The 22,388-nt window shown below is 37.0% G+C and overlaps 1 protein-coding gene across 1 annotated transcript in view; it reads right to left on the reverse strand.

Moving 5' to 3' along the window:
- The window catches only part of tnn (tenascin N), a 51,124-nt gene extending 28,961 nt beyond the window's left edge, over positions 1-22,163 (reverse strand). The window contains 7 exon segments of the mRNA XM_062993921.1: positions 4,355-4,618; positions 9,421-9,510; positions 9,629-9,811; positions 14,839-15,102; positions 20,795-20,914; positions 21,473-21,727; positions 21,806-22,163. Of these exon segments, the coding sequence (XP_062849991.1) occupies positions 4,355-4,618; positions 9,421-9,510; positions 9,629-9,811; positions 14,839-15,102; positions 20,795-20,914; positions 21,473-21,727; positions 21,806-22,163 (1,534 nt within the window).
- Between the last annotated feature and the right edge of the window lie 225 nt (positions 22,164-22,388).

The following is a 22,388-nucleotide window of genomic DNA, read 5'->3' on the forward strand; positions in this document are numbered from 1 at the left end:
AACCTCGTCTCTGCCATGCAGCCACTGTTGAGTCTTCAAGCAAGACCCTATACCCTACAATGGCTGACTCTGCGCTTTGACCCCAGCTTCCCAACAAGCTGAAATATGTGGATAAAGAATTTCATTGTATTGTACACATGTATATGTATATATGACAAATAAAGGCATTTGTTTGGTCAGGAATTGACGTCCTGACTTGCAATTTGGTTGTGCAGGTTACTTACATATAGGTTATGTTTATATAAGTACAACCCCAAATCAACTTCATTTCATTTATTAATAAACATCCATTCCTGCATTTCAGGCCTGCAACACATTCCAAAAAAAGTTGGGACAGTAAAGCGTTTACCACTTTGTAATGTTGCTATTCCTTTTTACCACACTTAAAAGACATTTTTTACGCACCAAAATTCCTCCCGATGCCTTAAATGGTTTAATGATTTTATGCACTGTAGAGGGAGAAATATGCAAATCCCTTCCAATCTTTCTTTGAGGTTCATTGTTTTTAAACATTTCAATCATTTTCTCACGCATTTGTTGACAAACTGGAGATCCTCTGATCATCTTTGCTCATCAAAGACTCCTGTTGATATCACCTGTTATCATTACTAGCCCTAAATTGTCCCCGTCCTAACTTTTTTTGGAAAAGGCCTGAAATGCAGGAATGGAGGTTTATTAACAAATGAAATGAAGTTGAGCAGATAAAACATGAAATATCTCAGGTTCAAACTGTCTGCAATCAAATAAAAGTCAAAGTAAATGTAAGGAACACTGCATTTTTATTTTATTTGCATTTTCCATACTGTCCCAACTTTTTCTGATTTGGGGTTGTATATTACATATTACATATAGTGTTCATTGCTTTCAAAGATGCTGAGATTGATGTAATACCCCTTAAATTAGGATCTCACACAATTGTGGAGTGTAAATACTAATACTCAACATTTTATCCTGTTCAAGTGATAGTAAAGGAGATAAATACAGCACAGTAGGTCAGCAATAAAATCTTTTCCCACAGTCCTAAGCGGGTCACCGACACGCACAGACGTCTTCCACTAAAACAGGCATGTAAGGGCCAGAGGAAAGAAAAACACTACAGCCTGTGCACCTCAAGAGCTTCTATTCCCTGTTCTGAGATCACAGCGTCCATGAGGCGTCCCACCATTTGAGTTATGAGACCGGTCACCGTCTGTTTCACTCGTCTTCTTTCAAAACACAGACCATGGAAGGAGCCTACAAAGAGGTAAACCTCTGTACCATCTGGTCCCTGGTACCTACTGTTCACATAAACACTGTACGGCCAGAAGTATTCGGATATCTGACCATGTGCTTGTTGGACACCCACTTGGAAGCATGTATATAATTAATATAATTTATTTATTACACCTGTTAGCAATTGTTGTGGTTGGAATACATAAATCTGGTGCAGGACTAGGGCACTTGTAGCCTAGTGGTTAAAGTACTAGACTAGTAATCTATAGGTTGCTGGTTCAAGGCCCACCATTGCCAGGTTGCCACTGTTGGGCCCTAGAGCAAGGCCCATCAATAGCTTGAACAGTACAGTATACTGTCACAGTACTGTAAGTTGCTTTGGATAAAAATTAAAAAATTAGAAGGGGTGTCCCAATACTTTTGTCCATTTAGGCTTACAGACAGCGTTGTGTTTTCTGAACCTCAGCTGGTAAAGCTTTTAAAGAATCTGGTTTGTAGGCAGAAACCATGGTGCTTTCTATTCTAATGGTATTTACTGCTGTAAGTAAATGCGCTGGTGGTCAAGCATTTATCGTATGTCCACATACATTTACATTTGCAGCATGTAGCGAACGCTTTCATCCAAAGTGACTTACAGTTATGACTGAATACAACTTGAGCAATTGAGGGTTAAGGGCCTTGATTAGGCGCCCAACAAGGGCAGCTTGGTGGTGGTGGGGCTTGAACCGGCAACCTTTAGATCACTAGTGCACTAAGGTACACTAACCACTAAGTAAGAACAAGAATGATTTGTACACTGTGTAAATCCCATGAGACCCTCAGTAGGATCCCCAGTGACCAGATGTTTGGGTGGTGGACCATTCCCGGCACTGCAATGCTCTGTGTTGCTCTGGTATCAGGTACAGCAATGTTGCTGGGATTTTTAAATAGTCTTTAAATTTAATAGTACTAGGTGATACCCGGTTATACCGCTGATGATCATTCTCCCTATTTCTTCCAATTTAGCACAACCAGTCAGTCTTTTCTGGCTGGGGACCCCCATTGCATCCAAAGATGCCATATTTCCCTAAAACACGCTCCCTTCATTGCATGCACATAAAAGTCCACCGCCCATACTTTAGTGTAATCGGCGTGATGCCACTGATTTCCACGTTCCTCCACTTCTCTACAGGCGCCTCAGACTACTAACCAGGGTCCTTACACAGTGTCGAAGACCCCACCCCTTTTATTTGTCAATTTTTTCCACCCAGCGGACTAGTGGCCAACTTCTGCCAATTGTGCCAGCTGAGATTTGAACCCAGAGATTATCAGATAGCAAAATATCCCACTGTGCCACCCGGGTGCCAAACTGAGGTTAAAAACTCCCAACAACACTGCACCTTCTACATTAGATTCCCATTTGCTACTCTGAATGGATGTCCTCTAATATACTGGCACCCTGTATTGTGGTGCCCAACTCAGTTTGACTCTAATTAGAAGTGTTATTAAATTATTATGCTAATAGGCGCCTGCAGCAGACTGGCCACTAGTCTGCTGGGTGGGAAAAGACCGGTGGGGTCTTTGACTCTATGTAAGAACCTTAGTTAGTAGCAGAGATGGGGAGCACGTAAGTCGCACACACTGAGACTTCTGACTCGACTCGGACTCGTTTCAAATGACTCAAACTCGACTCATGACTCGAAAAAAAATAAAAAATCGTGAACGACAAGATTCCCTAGCGTCAGCATGTGTTAACATTAGTTACGTATGCCAATTCCATATATATGTATTATTATTATAAATATTCTGCTCTCTAATAATGCTCCGGCCGTCTTAACACGCAACGCACGCAATGGGTAAATGTTCCAGCCAGCTTCCGGCGTAGTGATGAAACGTCACTCCCTACTCCCTACACAGTTTGAAGTTCACTTCATTTGAACATTGGATTGGAATCTCAGTTAAAATGGTGGAATACCCTACGTAGTGCACTTCACAGGAACAACTGGGGTGAATGGAACGCTCCTACAGAATTGGCGCTAATGGTTGAAAGACCGCTTTCTGAACCAATCAGACCTTCTGATTTGAATTGTTAGTAAGAAATGCTGTTATTTGCATTTATTCAGTTTGCGTCACACAGATGATTTGTCAGTGAAACGCTCGATTGGCTTTCTAACGAGTTCGTGTTTTACTTCACAACCTGGAAAAGTTTGGAGGTTTTTAATTATAAGCACATTTACAAAATAACGGATTATATTCCTAATGCGACACACGGTTATAAATTTAACAGCATTTGGAAGAACATAAGCTAAGGTAAGCAGTGGTTATGATTTTTTTGCTGTGTTTTGGATTTTGGCCGCTGTGCCGTGATTTATCGCTCGCTTTTGTTTTGCAATGAAAACAAAACGTATCAGTTTAAGCTTTTAACTGGTACCTTCTTGTTACGGAAATTACATTCATTTGCACAATGATTAGGAAAATAAAGGCACTGAGTAAAACGACAAAATACAGTCGCTAATCTGTTGTTGTTTTTTATCTGAACTTACATATTATTTGTTTATTTCTACGCTACATTTCCAATATACAGTATGTTTTGTGTAGATTATATTGACTCGTATTTTGTGACTTGTGAACATCTCTGGTTAGTAGCCCGAGGCCCCTGTACAGAAGTGCAGGCACCAGCAGGTAGAACATACAGTTCTATTCTTCTTGAAAGTGTTCGTACACACAAGCTCGTGGCAAATCATGACCTATACGTGTCCATTACTATTAGTGCTGTTAGTACAAAAGCTGCAATAAACATTGAGAACAAGCACACGCTTTCAGAAAGAGACATTAAAAAATGCTAGATTGCAAGACAATTTGTAATAAACTTTTCATGACCATATTTGCTAAACCCAAAGCAGGAAGCTTAGATAATGAAAACAAGATGAGAACCTTTTCATCCCAACCTTAGGAACAATGATACATGGAAAACTGAACTCTTATAAAAGGGTAAAACTATGCGGTGTCCTGCCCTTATGAAGCTACTGAAGGTAATGAGGACAAGATGAGAGCACATATTCTTCTAAATACTTCAAAAAATGCCAACAAGAAGCTTTTAAGGAGGAAATAAAATAAAGAAAAACAAAGCTTTATGCCCTTAGCAACGACGTTAGCAGGTTACCTGTCTCGGCCTCGGTGGAGCTCTTCCTGCTCAAGCGAGAACCCTTGTAGGCCCAGATGGTAATCGTGTACAGGACTCCAGGCTTCAGAGAGATGAACTGGTAGGACGTGGCATCTGCTCCTACTTGGATTTTCTTGCTGGATCCGTCAGCGGAGCTGTAGGTCAGGATATAGCCGTCGATCTCGGCACGGACCTTCTCCCACGTCACGGTCACAGTGCTCTCGGTTATGTCGGTGGTGACCAGGTTGGTGGGGGCATCGATGTCTATAGGAGAGACGGTTTTTTGTTAGTGTTAAGAGGCAGGAGATGAAATAAGAACAAGAACGATGTGTAGACTTCTCATGAGACCTCAGTGAGATCCAGATGTTTGGGTGGTGGACCATTCTCAGCAATGCTGGTATCAAGTACAGCAGTGTTGCTGGGATTTCAGCTGGATCACTAAAACTAAGGTTATTTATTTATGTATTTATGTATTTATTTATTTATTATTAATTAATTAATTAATTAATGAATTACTATTTATTTATTTATTTATTATTTATTAATTTATTTATTATTTATTATTAATTACTTATTTATTATGTATTATTTATTTATTTATATATAAAATATTTATATATAAATATATTATTTATATATTTATATATAAATAAATAATAAATAAATTATTTTTTATCCCTATTTTTCTCCCAATTTCCCATAGCCAATCCAAACTCATTTAAACAGGTCAACGTGATTGACATGTAATGTGGCCACTGTTTCTTTCATTTGCAGTTTGTTACCATAGCTACACCTCAGACCGCTTAAAACACAGCTAATCTAGAAAGTTTTCATTCATCAGTAGCCAGTTTGCACCATTTATGCATTTTTCCTTTTGTAACCTACACTGTTTGTAAAGATGAGTGCGCAACCAAGCACCAAGAAACCAAAAACAGTTCATTTTTAAAAAATGATAAGGTCAACCTTTTTAAAAAGTAGATTGCAATGACCTGTCGACTGAAATAGTAGATCTCAAGCTCTGAAAGTATGGGCACCCCTGGTGTACAGTGTACAGATGGGCTACAGCTGGTAATTGTACACCCTCAACATTCATCTCTTAGGCAGGTGTTTGTAAAATATTAAATAAATGGACGTACCAGATAGCTGTACCTAATAAAGTGCTCGGTCAGTGTATGAATGTTAGACCGCACATGTAATTTTTATTCAACCGCTCTAGGCTCAAATGTATTAAAAATGTACTGTATTTTTTTCAGTTTTCCTATACAGACCTCTCTAGATGTAGCCCAGGGGTTCACTTATCAGGCCAGTGAGCACATTTTAAGGACTAATTCAGTATTTGTATAACCTCAGCTAAACCCTTCTCTTTACCCTGGGGTCTTTTTATTCCAGTGCATTAATGTAAGAATGATGTTCCACAGAACGGTAGCTAACTTACATTTCCATATGTTTAATATGTAAATAAAAAAGCACACATACGTATTAAGAGTGCTGGTTATGTAACTGATTCTATTATAAGCATGACAGAGTGAATATAATTTAATAAAGTTAATTAAATGCTAGGAAATGTTATTATACAACCCCAAATCAGAAAAAGACTGTGTCTTTGATGAGCAAAGATGGACAGAGGATCTCCAGTTTGTCAACAAATGTGTAAGAAAATTGGTATTATCCTGGTACGCTTGGTATTCAGGCCAAAAAGTTCAATTTTGTGCCGTCATGTGCCGTCTGGCCACTCCACCATAAAGGCATGATTTGTGGAGTGCTGCCTGGATGGTTGATCTTCTGATAGGTTCTCCCATCTCCACATAGATACACTGGAGCTCTGTCAGAGTGACCCTCAGGTTCCTGCTCACCTCCCTGGCCAAGGCCCGTCTTCCCCGATCGCTCAATTTTTGGTGGTTCCAAACTTCTTCCATTTACGAATGATGGAGGACACTGTGCTCTTTGGGACCTGTAAAGCTGCAGCAATTTTCTGTACCCCTCTCCAGCTCTGTGCCTTGACACAATCCTGTTTCTGAGGTCTGCAGATAATTCCTTTGACCCCATGACTTGGAGTTTGCTCTGATATGCACTGTTAACTGTGGGACCTAATATAGGCATCTCAAACATCTCGAGCAGTATCAGTGAAAACAAAATGCACCTCAGCTCACTTTTGGGTGTCATATCAAAGGGTGTGCACACTTATGTACGTATGATATATGATAGAATTAGCACAAATTTCTAAAAACCTGCTTTCACTTTGTCTTTGAGTCTGTAACGTAATAAAACGTGGTGAAAGGGGTGTGCAGACTTTCCGGCTTGACTGTATATATAAGCCATCCATAGCTTAGACGTTATTCATCCGTTTGCAAAAAATCTAGCCAAGCATGCGCTAAAATGCTGAGGCTTCAGTGTTAAAATGACAGTTATATGTCTGCAGCTCCAACCACTACACACACACATCCCATAATTGGGCAGAAACTCAATCCCCAGGGTTCCTGAAAAAAATGTGGTGTGATTTTAAAAAGTGGAGACGTTGTAGGAACTGCACATATCTGAATAGCCTGGGGTAAAATAAAGGAAGCTTTTAGTCAGGAAAAGTCAGTTTATTATGTAAGTTTTATGACGAGAAGAAAAATATTGGTAATTAATGGCGCTTTAAAGGACTAAAGATTAAATGCAGAGCAAATAAACGTTGCTAAAACTATTAATTAAATTCACTTTAATGTTTTTAAATCTTGAATAAAAGCTGCAGTTAAAAATAATAATAGAAAATCATTTTAAAAACTATTTAAAATTATTATTTAATTACTGAGTTTGTATACCTGCCTTAGTAAGTAAGTCTGTTATAACTGGTTATAGCATGGTGTCAGAAGCCGGAATGCATGGTGTCCTGTGTAAGGCAAATGCATTAGTTGAACTGAACCACTGCGCTACAGGAAACATGATCACCAGCTACTCAGTCCACCGGAAAGTACAACCCAAGCGCTGAACCAATGTCCAGTAGCAGCAAGTGAATGAGGTTTACAACTACAGCCCCCAAAATTTATTCCACTAACACCTCCTTTAATTGTCAGGTCAGGTGTTTTAGCCACACCCACTACTAAAAGGGGTGTAAAACCAATAAGGTAAGTAATATTCTACTCCACCGGCTTGCACAGAGCTCTGATCTCAACCCAATCGAACACTTCCGGATTGAATTGGAACGTCTACCAGGCCTTGCCACCCCCATCTGATTATCCCATAAAATTGACAGACCTTACAAATGATTCGTAACTGAATTGGCACAAAATTCCGCCTCACCCGAAGAGTGGATCCTGTTCTAGTCCACAAAGGGGTGGGAAATTCGATGAATCCCTGATTAACCCCCACAAGGAACAGTTCTGTCCCCTCTTCTGTTTACATTGTACAAATCAAACTTTCAACACCTGCTTTGTTCAGAAATTTTCAGATGATTCAGCAGTCGTAGGTCGTATTGAGGCAGGATGTGAGCAGGAATGCAGGGGCACGGTCAAGGACTTTGTGGACTGGTGTAGAAGAGGAATAAACCAGTTACCATTTAGGGAATAAAGGTGGAACTTGTCTCTGGTGGCCAGTGCTATTCTATCTATCTATCTATCTATCTATCTATCTATCTATCTATCTATCTATCTATCTATCTATCTATCTATCTATCTATCTATCTATCTATCTATCTATCTATCTATCTATCTATCTATCTCTATCTATCTATCTATCTATCCATCCATCCATCCATCCATCCATCCATCCATCCATCCATCCATCCATCCATCCAAGTAAGAACTTCCTCACCTTGGTCTGCTTCAGCGAGATCGTAGTCGCCATCCACTGACCTTTGCACTTTTGTGGTGGGTGAATCAAAAATGTGTCCATTCTCAAAGACTCTAGTCTAAAGTCTAAACTCTAGTCTAAAGTCTAAACATGGTGTCACATGATGGCCTTTTCTGAAATCGCCGGGCACAATGCAGTAACACACGAGGCCGCCAATCCATTCCTCACAGACATAGGGTCTGTTTATAAACCTAGTGATCCTTCTACATCCTGCACATGCTCTTGAGAAGAAGGCTGTCCTAATTCCTAGATTCCTTAAAATGCTGCCTACTAAGGTGCCTTAATTCTAAGCATTCCTGAAACATTTTTGCTTTGTGGCAGGGCGCATTATCCTGCCACAGCCATCAGGGAATACCGTTTCCATGAAAGGTTGTACATGGTCTGCAACAATGCTTAGGTAGGTGGTACGTGTCAAAGTAACACCCACATGGATGGCAGGATCCAAGGTTTCCCAGCAGAACGTTGCCCAAAGCATCACACTGCCTCCACCGGCTTGCCAACTTCCCATAGTGCATCCTGGTGCCGTGTGTTCCCCAGGTAAGCGACACACACACACCCGACCATCCACGTGATGTAAAAGAAAACGTAATTCATCAGACCAGACCACCTTCTTCCATTGCTCCGTGGTCCAGTTCTGATGCTCACGTGCCCATTGTTAGCGCTTTTGGCGGTGGACAGGGGTCAGCATGGGCAACCTGACTGATCTGCAGCTATGCAGCCCCATACAACAAACTGTGATGCACTGTGTATTCTGACACCTTTCTATCAGAACCAGCATTAACTTCTTCAGCAATTTGAGCTACAGTAGCTCGCCTGTTGGATCGGAACACCATAAGCCTTGGGCGCCCATGACCCTGTCACCAGTTTACCACTGTTCCTTTCTTGGACCACTTTTGATAGATACTTATTAGTTTGAATGGTTTGAAGCTAACTGTGTTAGCTTAGTAAGCGCAAACTGTGATGAATAAATAATCTGCCTTATGAGTTTGATGTCTTGTTAGAATCCTCACTACTTAGGTAACTGCCCAGGTAGGCAGCAAGGCAGCTCACTAGGCAGCTCAATCAGTAGCACTGCTGCAGATTCTAACTCTTGATCCCAGTAAGAGTGGGCTAGCTAATTCTACCTTTGCGTCTCCTGAGCGCCCTTCAATATCAAGACTGACTTAAATATTATTGGTCCATTCTGCAAATGATGGGACATTGTTCCAATTCAGAATTAGGAAGCAGCAACAAACCTGTGACTCCGGTAGCATGGGACAGCTTGCCCTCACTGCTCCCTTGAATGGCCTGCACTATTATTTGGTACTCTGTTCCTGGGTTGAGCCCTGCAAAAAAGAAAAAAAAAAACTTTAATCTTTTAATTCAGTAGATTTACAATGTGTCCGTCTATTTAAGCATCTCAAATCACAATATATACAGAAATGCCAGGTTGGGTGATCTCACCTATGATGGTGTGCATGGTCCTGGCCTCCTGGCTCATTAACACATTGTCCAGGCCCTCTTGACCCTCAGGGCTGGCGTGTTTAAGTTTAAAAAAGTCCACCTTGTTTTCTGGGTTTTGCCAATCCACCTGGATCGAGTTCTCTGTCTGGCCCAGCACCCGGATGCCCTGTACACCTGAAAAATCTGTAGGAAGACAGTTGATAAGACCACAAGTCTCAAGTAATGTTACAAATACAATTTTTATGTTAGTAGTAACAGACTATATTCAAAATATTTTTATGTGTATTATTATTATATGTAAATATTTTTATGTGTATTATTATTATATCTAAATATTTTTATGTGTATTATTATTACATCTAAATATTTTTATGTGTATTATTATTACATCTAAATATTTTTATTTGACTTATTATTATATAAAAGTATTTTTATTTGTATATTATTTATCTAAATGTTTTTTTATTAGTATTATTTGTATCTAAATATTTGTATTTGTATTAATATTATTAAATCCCAATATTTGTATTTGTATTATTATTACATCTAAATATTTTTCATTTGTATTATTATTAAATCTAAATATTGTATTTGTATTATTATATCTAAATATTTTTTTATCTAATGTTTATTTGTATTATAATTATTATTATATAATTTTTTTTTATTTGTATCACTGTTCCATCTAAATATTTTTTTATTTGTATTATTATTACATCTAAATATTTTTATTTGTATATTATTATATGTAAATATTTTTTTTATTTGTATCACTGTTTCATCTAAATATTTTTTATTTGTATTATTATTACATCTAAATAATTTAATTTGTATTATTATTATTATTTCTTAATATTTTTATTTGTATATTATTATATGTAAAAATTATTTTTATTTGTATCACTGTTTCATCTAAATATTTTTTATTTGTATTATTATTACATCTAAATAATTTAATTTGTATTATTATTATTATTTCTTCATATTTTTATTTGTATATTTTTATATCTAAATATTTTTTTTGTATTATTAATATGATATCTTAATACTTTTTATTTATATTATTATAATACTTTAATATTTTTATTTGTATTTTTATTATATCTAACTTGTGTTTATTTGGATTATTATTAGATTTAAATATTTATATTTGTATAATTATAATCCAAATATTTCTTATTTGTTTTGCTATTTTATATAAATATTTTTTATGAATATTGTTTTATGAATATAAATCCCAATATTTGTATTTGTATTATTATTACATCTAAATATTTTTAATTTGCATTATTATTACATCTAAATATTTTTATTTGTATTATTATGATATCTAAACACTTTTTATTCATATTATTATTATATCTAATTATTTATATGTATTACAATTATTATTATATCAATTTTTTTATTTGTATCACTGTTCCATCTAAATATTTTTTTATTTGTATTATTATTACATCTAAATATTTTTATTTGTATATTATTATATGTAAATATTTTTTTTATTTGTATCACTGTTTCATCTAAATATTTTTTATTTGTATTATTATTACATCTAAATAATTTTATTTGTATTATTATTATTATTTCTTAATATTTTTATTTGTATATTATTATATCTAAATATTTTTATTTGTATTATTAATATGATATCTTAATACTTTTTATTTATATTATTATAATATTTTAATATTTTTATTTGTATTTTTATTATATCTAATTTGTGTTTATTTGTATTATTATTAGATTTTAAATATTTTATATGTATTATTATTATATCTAAATATTTATATTTGTATAATTATAATCAAAATATTTCTTATTTGTTTTGTTATTTTATATAAATATTTTTGTTTGTATTATTAATATGTAAATATTTTTTATTTGTTTTATTATTATATCTAAATAATTGTTTGTAGCATTATTATTATTATATCTAAATAGTTATTTTATTTTGAATTATATACTTATTTATTTGTAAATAGAGTCACATTTAAAATCCAAAAGCAAAAATCTAATTCAAAACAATAAAGCAAAAATAATAATATTTAGCTTATTACATATGTAACACAAAATGCAATTTTTTAGCTTAATAATGTACCAAAAAAAAATCTAATTTGCTTTACAGGGTCATCTAGTCTGCTGCGTGGGACAAGACCAGACTAAAAAAAGAGGATGGGGTTTTTTAATGCTGTGTAAGGACCCTGGTAAGTAGCCCAAGGAGCCTGTACAGAAGTGGAGGAATGTGAAGGTCAGCACGTGACTCTCCATGCCCAGGACTGGCGTCACGCGCAAATCTATTAAAGTATGGGTAAATAAGAAGCGGTCGGTGGCAAAATATACCCTCCTCAGATGTGATGGGGGTCCCCAGCAGAGTAATTGGCTAAGCTGGAGTAATTGGATTAACTCCTTACTGCAGTCAAAAGGAATCATAGTGCCTACAGAGTTATAACAGGTTGTGTAAAAATGGGCGGGCAGCTAGCAGCATGTCTATTTCCAGCCGCTTTCTTATTGACATGTAAATTCTTAGCTGACAGTATTTAACACAAACGTTTCAGAACAGTTGACGCAACCAGACGACCGACACATTTCTCAGGGTTTTATAGGAAGCTGACCACTTCAAAGGCCCAAAGCCTCTGTACTCTTTACTGACCACAAACTCCAAACATTCATCACCATAAAATGCATCTGGTGCTTAAAATGCTGGGAACAAGACATCCAATTACTGTGCAAATAACGAGCTAAGACCCTCCGTGTTTGCCACATCCATTATAAACATTTACACTGGAACAAAGTGTTGTGACTACAGAACCTCAGCGAGGCTAAATAAAGAGGTTCTGTACACGGGATCAAGTGCTGACACACGCTTTCAGTAGAGTGAAAATATAGCAATAAAACCCACAGTGCAGTATGGGTAAATATACCATTAGCTTCTGATAAAGGAAACCTGCCTGGAGGACAGTGGGGATTCCATGTGATTATAAACTACATTTTAAGAACAGAAAGCTTTCTCAAGGTTTTTTTTTGGTGTTTCTAAAATGTTTAACATATTTTAATTGAAGCTTTTAAGAATCAATATTTAAATACTACTAATAATAATATTACTACTACTACTACTAATAATAATAATAATAACAATAATAATAGCAATAAAATAATTGTATACTACACTACTACTACTAATAGTAATAATTATAGTAATAATAATAATAATATTAATAATAATAACAGTAATATGCCACAACAACTACTACTAGTACTACTAATAGTAATAATAATAATATTAACAACAACAATAATAATAATAATAATAATAATAATAATAGTAATATGCTACTACTACTAGTACTACTAATAGTAATAATAATAATGTTAAGAACAACAATAATAATAATAATAATATTAATATGCTACTACAACTACTACAAGTACTACTAATAGTAATGATAATAATAATAATAACAATAACAATAACAATAACAATAATAATAGTAATAAATAATTACATACTATACTACTAATAATAATAATAATAATAAAAGTAATATAATAATAATAATAACAACAATATTAATAGTAATAATAATAGTAATAATAACAATAATAATAGTAATAAATAATTATATACTATGCTATTACTACTACTACTAATAATAATAATAATACAATTAACAATAATATTATTAACAAAAATAATAATAATAATAATATGCTACTACTACTAATGATAATAATAATAATTGTAATAATAACAGTAACAATTATAATAATAATAGTAATATACTACTATTACTACTAGTAGTAATAATAATAATAGTAATAATAACAATAATAATAGTAATAAATAATTATTTACTATACTACTACTACTACTAATAGTAACAACAACAATAATAATAATAATAATAACAATAATAGTAATAATAACAACAACAATAATAATAATAACAATAATAGTAATAAATAATTATATACTATTCTACTACTACTAAAAGTTAAAGTAATAATAGCAATAATAATAATAATAATAATATGCTACTACTACTAATAGTAATAATAATAATAATAACAATAATAATAATCATAATGATTAATATTATTATAAATTAACAATAATAATAATAATAGTAATAAATAATTATATACTATACTACTACTAATAGCAATAATAATAATAGCAATAATAATAATAACAATTATTATAAAAATAATAGTAATATGCTACTACTACTACTACTAATGATAATAATAATAATAACAATTATAATAAAAATAATAGTAATATGCTACTACTACTACTAATGATAATAATAATAATAACAATAATAATAGTAAGAAATAATTATATACTATACTACTACTAATAGCAATAATAATAATAATAATAATAACAATAATAATAATTATAATAATAACAATAATAATAATAACAATAATAATAATAATAAATAATAATATACTATATTATTACCTATTACAACTAATAGTAATAATAACAATAATAAAATACTACTAATAAGAAGAAGAAAAATAAGAAGGAGAATAAGATCTACTTTTAATAATAATAATAATAATTTTTCAGCTCTTTTTCGTATTTAGGTGTCACCACAGCGGATCTGGTTTGCATACCAGACTGGCACAGTTTTAATGCCGCATCCCCTTTCTGATGCAACCTTCTTACATCTGTACAGATGCCCGACTGGCCGATAGCTCCACTAAGATTCAAGCTCTGGATTCTAAGATTTAAGATTTGGTGGTTGGGTAGTGTACTTTACCGCTGCATCACTTATTGTTATTATTATTATTATTGTTCACTAATATTGTGTTGGTGGAGGAGGGTTAACTAATACTTAACCAATTTTAGTTTTGCTATTAAATATACATCCACACAGTGTCTTTGTACTTTTAAGTAAAAACTTATATAATAAATATTATACTGTAATATACTATTTATAAAAGCAAAGGAAAAAGAAATGTAATGTGTTAACTAGCTAATTTTGTATATATAAGATAAGTTGATGGCTCTTAATCAAAAGATAATGGGCAACTAATGTTGAATGTCAATCTGGTAATAGTGTTATGGACTGTAGATGGTGAAATGCCTAAAATCCTTCAAGTTTGTCAAGAAGAAACATTGTTTCTAAGCTTTCGGGCTGTTCTGCAAAATACATATGTATGTGTATATAGTGACAATAAAGAACCCAAAATACCTGTTTTGGCTGTGATGCGGTCCGACTCGCTGCTGATGCCCCTTATAACAGCGTACACTTGCACAATATAGGTCACTCCAGATTTGAGGCCTGTGATCAGGTAGGAGTTCTCAGTGTTGGGCACCTGGACCTCCTGGATGGCCCCTTCGTTCCCGTCGGGGTAGTAGGAGAGCACGTAGTGCTCAGCTCCCTTTACGTGTTGCCACTCCACCAGCAGTGATACATCGGTCACGCTGATCAAACGCAGACCTGTTGGACTCAGCACTGCACACAGACACACACACAAATACACACAATTTATTATCATGTACATATAATGTACATACATGTACAAATAAATAAATAAATAAATAATCAAATATGCAGATAAATGTTGAGGATATTCAATTTTGTTCATGTTTCCATCATTAAGGCAATTAGTGGTGACCGCTTTTATGTGCAATTCATTCCACATCCCAGAAACAGCTGTATATCAGCCACAGCAAAGCTCCCTTTGCATCCCTCAGATTATGGGGGAGCTGGTAACCATGGATACAGGATGTTTGTTTTGTGCTTCCAGATGCAAGGTGGTCCACTTCTTAGTTTATCTCTTAAAAAAATAAATGGCACAGCAGGATACTTCTGAACTCCCAGAGTTCGAATCTCAGCTCTGCTACCGGTTGGCTGGGCGCCCCAAAGTCTGCTGGGTGGAAAAGGACCAGACTAATAAGAGGGTGTTAGATGCTGTAAGGACCCTAGTTAGAAGCCCAAAGCACCTGTATAGAAGTAGAAGAACGTGGAGATCAGCAAGTGACTCTCCATGAGCGAGACTGGCCTCATGTGCAAATCCACGGAAGTATGGGCAAATAAGAAGGGACTGGTAGACTGTGCACAGGTTGGAGGGAGAGTGTGTCAGGAAAATATACCCTCCTTGGACGGGATCGGGGTTCCTAGCAGAGTAAGACTAATTAGCTACACTAAAATTGGCTGGCAAAGGGGGCACAGAGGCACAGATGATTGATGCGTTAAATTGCTTCAGATGGACGTTATTCTATATATCACGGTTTCTTCCTCCCACACTTGCAAGCTCATTTGTTGGCTAACCTGCTTTTCTCTGAAACTGTGATACTGGGTTGCTTGGTCCAGTCAGGGCTCCCACTGGTGTGCAATGCAAGCATATAATAGCTTTCTGGGAACTTACATCGGAAGCGCCCTGGGATAGCATGTATAACCCCACCCATAAATCCATGTTATTTACAGTGTGCGCCAGTTGTGGTTGGGGTTCCGCTTATGCATTGCCTGTCCCGGCTGGTTCTGAGGGTTCCCTATCATTTCTTTTATTTTCTTTAGAATAGCATTGTTGGCTTGTGTCTTTCAATTATTATTTTCATTATTTTGGCCACCTTGTTTATTTGCAATTGTCCTATTTTTGTTAGTGACCGTATTGTTCTACCTTGGTTAAAGCATTTGCATTTGGGTTCAACTTCTCTTTTGCAGGTACGTGGCTTCACCTCACGCTTTAGTAGCAAGGCACGACCTGTGTCATTACAGCAGGCCTGTGTTAATTATATCTGGCAACCCAGACCATGCCATGGATGAATAAATAAATAAATACATATTTTTTTAAATAAATATTTTCTATTTATTATAAAATATTTATAAATATAACACAAAAATAAAAACAATCTACATTTGCACTCTATTTTAACTCAATTTAACCCTGTGCAATTTATTTACATAAGATTATATTTAGTTATTTATTTAAATTTTACTTATTTAACTATTTATTGTATTTATTTAATTTATTATTTATTTTAATTTTTTTTTTATTTAATAAACTTTTTATTGCATATTTCCAAAAACAAATGCCACAGTCAGACACAAAAATAAAAAAAAGTTTTCTTTAGTTTGCACTCTACAAAATTTAAACCCTGTGCAATGTATTTATTTGAATAAGTATATATGTAAGTTCATAAAAAATTTATTTAGTTATTTATTTAAATTGTATTTAGTTAGTTATTAAAATTGTATTTATTTTACTATTTACTGTATTTATTTATTTAAATATATACTAGTCTTTTAATTTAATAAACTTTTTATTGCGTATTTTCAAAAACGAATACCACAGACACAAAAATAAAAAAAAGTTTATTTTGTATTTTTTTAATTTGCACTCTACACATTTTATTTAGTTATTTATTTAAATTTTATTTATTTTACTATTTATTGTATTTATTTCAATATATCTACTATTTTTAATAAACTTTTTATTGCATATTTCCAAAAACAAATGCTAGTAATACACAAAAATAAAAAAACAATTTTTTTATTATGAAGTTAATGTATTTTTTTTTGTTTTTACAGATGTCCACTATTTTATTGCACTGTGCTGTACGTTTGAGCATTTTTACCATTTAGCAGCAGCTTTTAAACCCTGTGCTATTTCTATGATGAGCTACAGTTTTAATAAATTGAAAACTAATGTCAGACTCATTGTAATGACAAATAGTGCAGGCATTACGGTTCCCCTCACATTACATTACAACCTATCATTTTGGTAAATCTAGTTTGGGCCTCTTCCATGATGCCATCTATCTCCTTTGTGTAAAATAAACACACTCTAAATTCGCAGTGTGTCAAACATTTAAGTCGGCAGCCAGTCTTAATCATTTTTATTTTTTTTTATTTTAAAAAGCTGGAGCTGGTTAACAAACAATCGTACACCTTCAGACGGGCCGAAGTTTCCACTGATCACAGACTCGCTGACCAAAGGGTTGGTTGATTCAAGGAAATGAAAGAAAAAATGAGAATACACACAGGAGGTGAACTAGATGCAGGGAAGACCGCAATAACCAGGAAAGAATTCAAAGCAGGTTTGGACACTGTTTCACGTGGTGAAGGGGTCAAGGAGTCAGCGTTTTCCTACGGTTTAGCGGGAGCCTTTCCATTCAGTGGCTTTTAATGTTCATGCAGCCTTCCAGGTTCTGCCAGTAAGAATTAAATAAGAACCCAGAAAAGGCCTAAGGGATAAATAATTTAGTCTAAAGGCTGAGCTAATAAATGTGTAAAGAAGCTAATTCTGATAAATCATTGTAACAGCATGTTGCTATATACAGATTATATACAGTACTATATTGTACATTTGCAGTAAATATTAGTACTTTTTTTGACAGTTGACAGCCATGGTGGCCTCGTGCGGGTTAAAAGATGCAGTCGGCTATTGAACACGTGTCAGAGCGGGTGTGTGTCAGTCTCGCTCTCCTCAATCAGAAGTAGGGATAAGCATCAGTTAAGATGTTTCTCTGCATACTTTTGTTCAGCCCCCTTTCACCCTGTTCTTCAATGGTCAGGACCCCTACAGGGCCACCATAGAGCAGGTATTATTTAGGTGGTGGATCATTCTCAGCACTGCAGTGACACTGACATGGTGGTGGTGTGTTAGTGTGTGCTGTGCCGGTATGAGTGGATGAGACACAGCAGCGCTGCTGGAGTTTTTAAATACCGTGTCCACTCACTGTCCACTCTATTAGACACTCCTACCTAGTTGGTCCAACTTGTAGATGTAACCTAGTGATCTCTCTAGGCTGTCTACATTCTTAGATAGCTTAAAATGCTGCCTACTAGGGTGTCTTAATTCTAGGCGATAATCTGACTGAATAATGAGGGAGCATTTAAACCTTTCTTAGCGGTGAAGGCAATCCCAGCATTCAGTGCGGCACAACTTTTCTCACAAAAAAATGACAAATATGATGGACGAATGCCGCATGCAAGGGTTGTGCCGCCTCAGCCCACTGGTTTGAATGGCCTAAGGATAAGTAATCACTGTCTAAGTTGATGTCTTATTAGAATCCTCTCTACTTAAGCAGCTGCCTGGGTTAGCAATAGGCAGCAAGGCAGCTCACTAGATATTCAGACAGACCCGTGGTGTCTTGGGTTGTTTAACAATACATTAAGGAGTAGTTACATTTATACAGTCTTACAGTTAATGCTGATGTGGCCATCAATGGCGATGAGTTTGACCCCCCTGCATTAGTCAGTTGCAGGTACGCATGCATGTGCGTCCACACCTGGTTTAAAGCTCTTATTTATACCACTCCTTACACAGGAACATCATTGTAATTTTAATTTAACCCCTAGATGCGCCTTCAGAATGACTTCATACCGCTATCAACCAGGTACAGCAAACAAATGATTGGCGTTTATATTCTTCTGTACTATTAAAGCTCCCATTAGTGTCAAGATCTACTGCTGCTCTGCACGCTTGGCCTTTGCTCCAATGGACTCAATTATGCTGTCCCCTAACATCACAAACCTCAACCAGAGGTGTTACCATGGACAATAAAGACTTCCCTGAGGCTCATGCCATTCCCAGTAGAATCACTTCTTATCTCTGCATTCCTGCCCTGTGGCACCTTCATAAAAAATCATTTGAGAAAATCATTGCATTGTACAAACACATTATATACAGTACATATACATCGATCAGCCATAACATTAAAACCACCTCCTTGTTTCTACACTTACTGTCCATTTTATCAGCTCCACTTACCATATAGAAGCAATTTGTAGTTCTACAATTACTGACTGTAGTCCATCTGTTACTTTCATGCTGTTCTTCAATGGTCAGGAGCCCCACAGGACCACCACAGAGCAGGTATTATTTAGGTGGTGGATCATTCTCAGCACTGCAGTGACACTGACATGGTGGTGGTGTGTTAGTGTGTGTTGTGCTGGCATGAGTGGATAAAACACAGCAGTGCTGCTGGAGATTTTAAATACCGTGTACACTCTCTGTCCACCCTATTAGACACTCCTACCTAGTTGGTCCACCTTGGACATGTAAAGTCAGAGACGATCGCTCATCTATTGCTGCTGTTTGAGTTGTCTTCTAGACCTTCATCAGTGGTCACAGGACGATGCCCACGGGGCGCTGTTGGCTGGATATTTTTGGTTGGTAGACTTTTCTCAGTCCAGCAGTGACAGTGAGGTGTTTAAAAACTACAGCAGCGCTGCTGTGTCTGATCCACTCATTCCAGCACAACACACACTAACACACCACCACCATGTCAGTGTCACTGCAGTGCTGAGAATGATCCACCACCTAATAATACCTACTCTGTGGTGGTCCTTTGGGGGTCCTGACCATTAAAGAACAGAGTAAAAGGAGGTTAAAAAAGTATGCAGACAAACAGATGGACTACAGTCAGTAATTGTAGAACTACAAATTGCTTCTATATGGTAAGCAGAGCTGATAAAATGGACAGTGAGTGTAGAAACAAGGAGGTGGTTTTAATGTTATGGCTGATCAGCATATATACATATATATATTTAACTGCTTAATCAAGGGCAGCTATGTAATGAGATGGGGGATAATGGGGATCAGTGCGTGATCTGTATGCGATATAGATTCACACATGATAGGGTTTCGTGTGGGTCAAAAGGAGTGGCTGGCTCCATATCTGTGCAATGGGGAGCGTGTGTTGATTGTGGATATAGAATGGATCAAAAGTGGGTTATTGGATATGACTAAATTGGGAAAGATATGGGGGTATGGTACGGCTATGGTAACCCTTGTTGTTGCAGTCATCGGGGCAGAGCTGGACGTCGCAGTTTTCCCCGGTGAAGCCTTCGAAGCAGACACACTTGACGTCTACGCAGTGTCCCTTGTTGATGCAGTCATCGGGGCAGCTAAGCAAGCCGCAGTCATGGCCGGGGTAGCCGGTGTGGCGTCCGTCCTTAACCCCTAAGCTTGGAGCTGTACTTTCTGGGCATACAACAACTGACTCCAGTTCATAGGGGCCTACAGGGGGTCTCAATGCTTTTAAAGGATGAGATAGAAGGTTAGGTGACAAAATATACAAAGAAAACATGGGCTACAGTCAGTTATTGTATACCTACCTATGCATTTAGTAGTAGGTGTAGGTCAATGATTGGTCAATTCAATTAAAATTAAATATGAAGACCATTGAATCCTTACCCATGGAGCAGTCACTTCCAAAAAAGCCCTCGTTGCACACGCACTGCCCGTCAACACAGCGCCCGCTGTCGTTGCAGTCACTCGGGCAGAGCTGGACATTGCAGTTGTCCCCGGTGAAGCCTTCAAAGCAGACGCACTTGCCGTCAACGCAGTGTCCCTTGTTGTTGCAATCATCAGGGCAGAGCTGGACATCGCAGTTGTCCCCGGTGAAGCCTTCAAAGCAGACGCACTTGCCGTCCACGCAGTGTCCCTTGTTGTTGCAATCATCAGGGCAGAGCTGGACATCGCAGTTGTCCCCGGTGAAGCCTTCAAAGCAGACGCACTTGCCGTCCACGCAGTGTCCCTTGTTGTTGCAGTTATCGGGGCAGAGCTGGACATCGCAGTTGTCCCCTGTGAAGCCTTTGAAGCAGACACACTTGCCGTCCACACAGTGTCCCTTGTTTTTGCAGTTATCGGGGCAGAGCTGGACATCGCAGTTGTCCCCTGTGAAGCCTTTGAAACAGACGCACTTGCCGTCCACGCAGTGTCCCTTGTCGTTGCAGTCATCGGGGCAGAGCTGGACGTCGCAGTTTTCCCCAGTGAAGCCTTCGAAGCAGACACATTTGCCGTCCACACAGTGTCCCTTGTTGTTGCAATCATCGGGGCAGAGCTGGACATCGCAGTTGTCCCCGGTGAAGCCTTCGAAGCAGACGCACTTGCCGTCCACACAGTGTCCCTTGTCGTTGCAGTCATCGGGGCAAGTAAGCAATCCACAGTCGTGGCCGGTGTAGCCGGCGTGGCAGACACATTGGCCGTCCACGCAGTAGCCGTTATCGTTACAGTTATCAGGACAGGAAGACGTGGAGCAATCCGGACCTTCCCAGCCAGGGTTACATTTACAGCTACAGGTGTCGTGCTGGAAGGTCCCGTGTCCACTACAGCTTGTGTCCACACCTAGAAAAAAGCAGGAGGTCAACATCAAAGACTAGATCAAAAACGTCAATGCCCAATTTTGAAAGACCTCTCCCGTACCTGCGCTAGCTTTACAGCACCCCTGAGTGCACTGAGACTTCAAGTAGGTGACCTCCTCCTCCAAACCGTTGACGCGGTACAGCAGAGCCTTGAACTCCTCCGAATCGGCGCAGCTGCAGCCGGACGACGCGAGCCGGATGCTGTGTTTGAAGACGATGTCGTTTTCCCCGTCCAGCGTTATGACCTGACCGTCTGCTGACTGGTCCTGGGAAAGCAGACCCGCCTGGGCGTCCTGGTTACAACCGGAGCCGAGCTTGTACACGTGGCTAAACGTGACTGCTTTGTCGGGTTCTTCTGCCAGGGTAACACCCAGGGTCGCTAGCAGGAGCAGCAGGTGCCAGTCTATCCTAGGGAGCATGGCCTGCAGAAAATATATATATGAAATGGACAGTGAGTGTAGAAACAAGGAGGTGGTTTTAATGTTGTGGCTGATCAGTATATATATATATATATTAGGGCTGTCGAAGTTAACGCGATAATAACGCATTAACGCAATCTCAATTTAACGCGATTAAAAAAAATAGTGCCGTTAACGCAAATTCTAGTTCATGTTGAGACTTGACTGGTAGAACCAACGTTTTAA

The sequence above is a fragment of the Trichomycterus rosablanca genome, chromosome 4, assembly GCF_030014385.1.
Source record: "Trichomycterus rosablanca isolate fTriRos1 chromosome 4, fTriRos1.hap1, whole genome shotgun sequence".
Taxonomy (NCBI): Eukaryota; Metazoa; Chordata; class Actinopteri; order Siluriformes; family Trichomycteridae; genus Trichomycterus; species Trichomycterus rosablanca.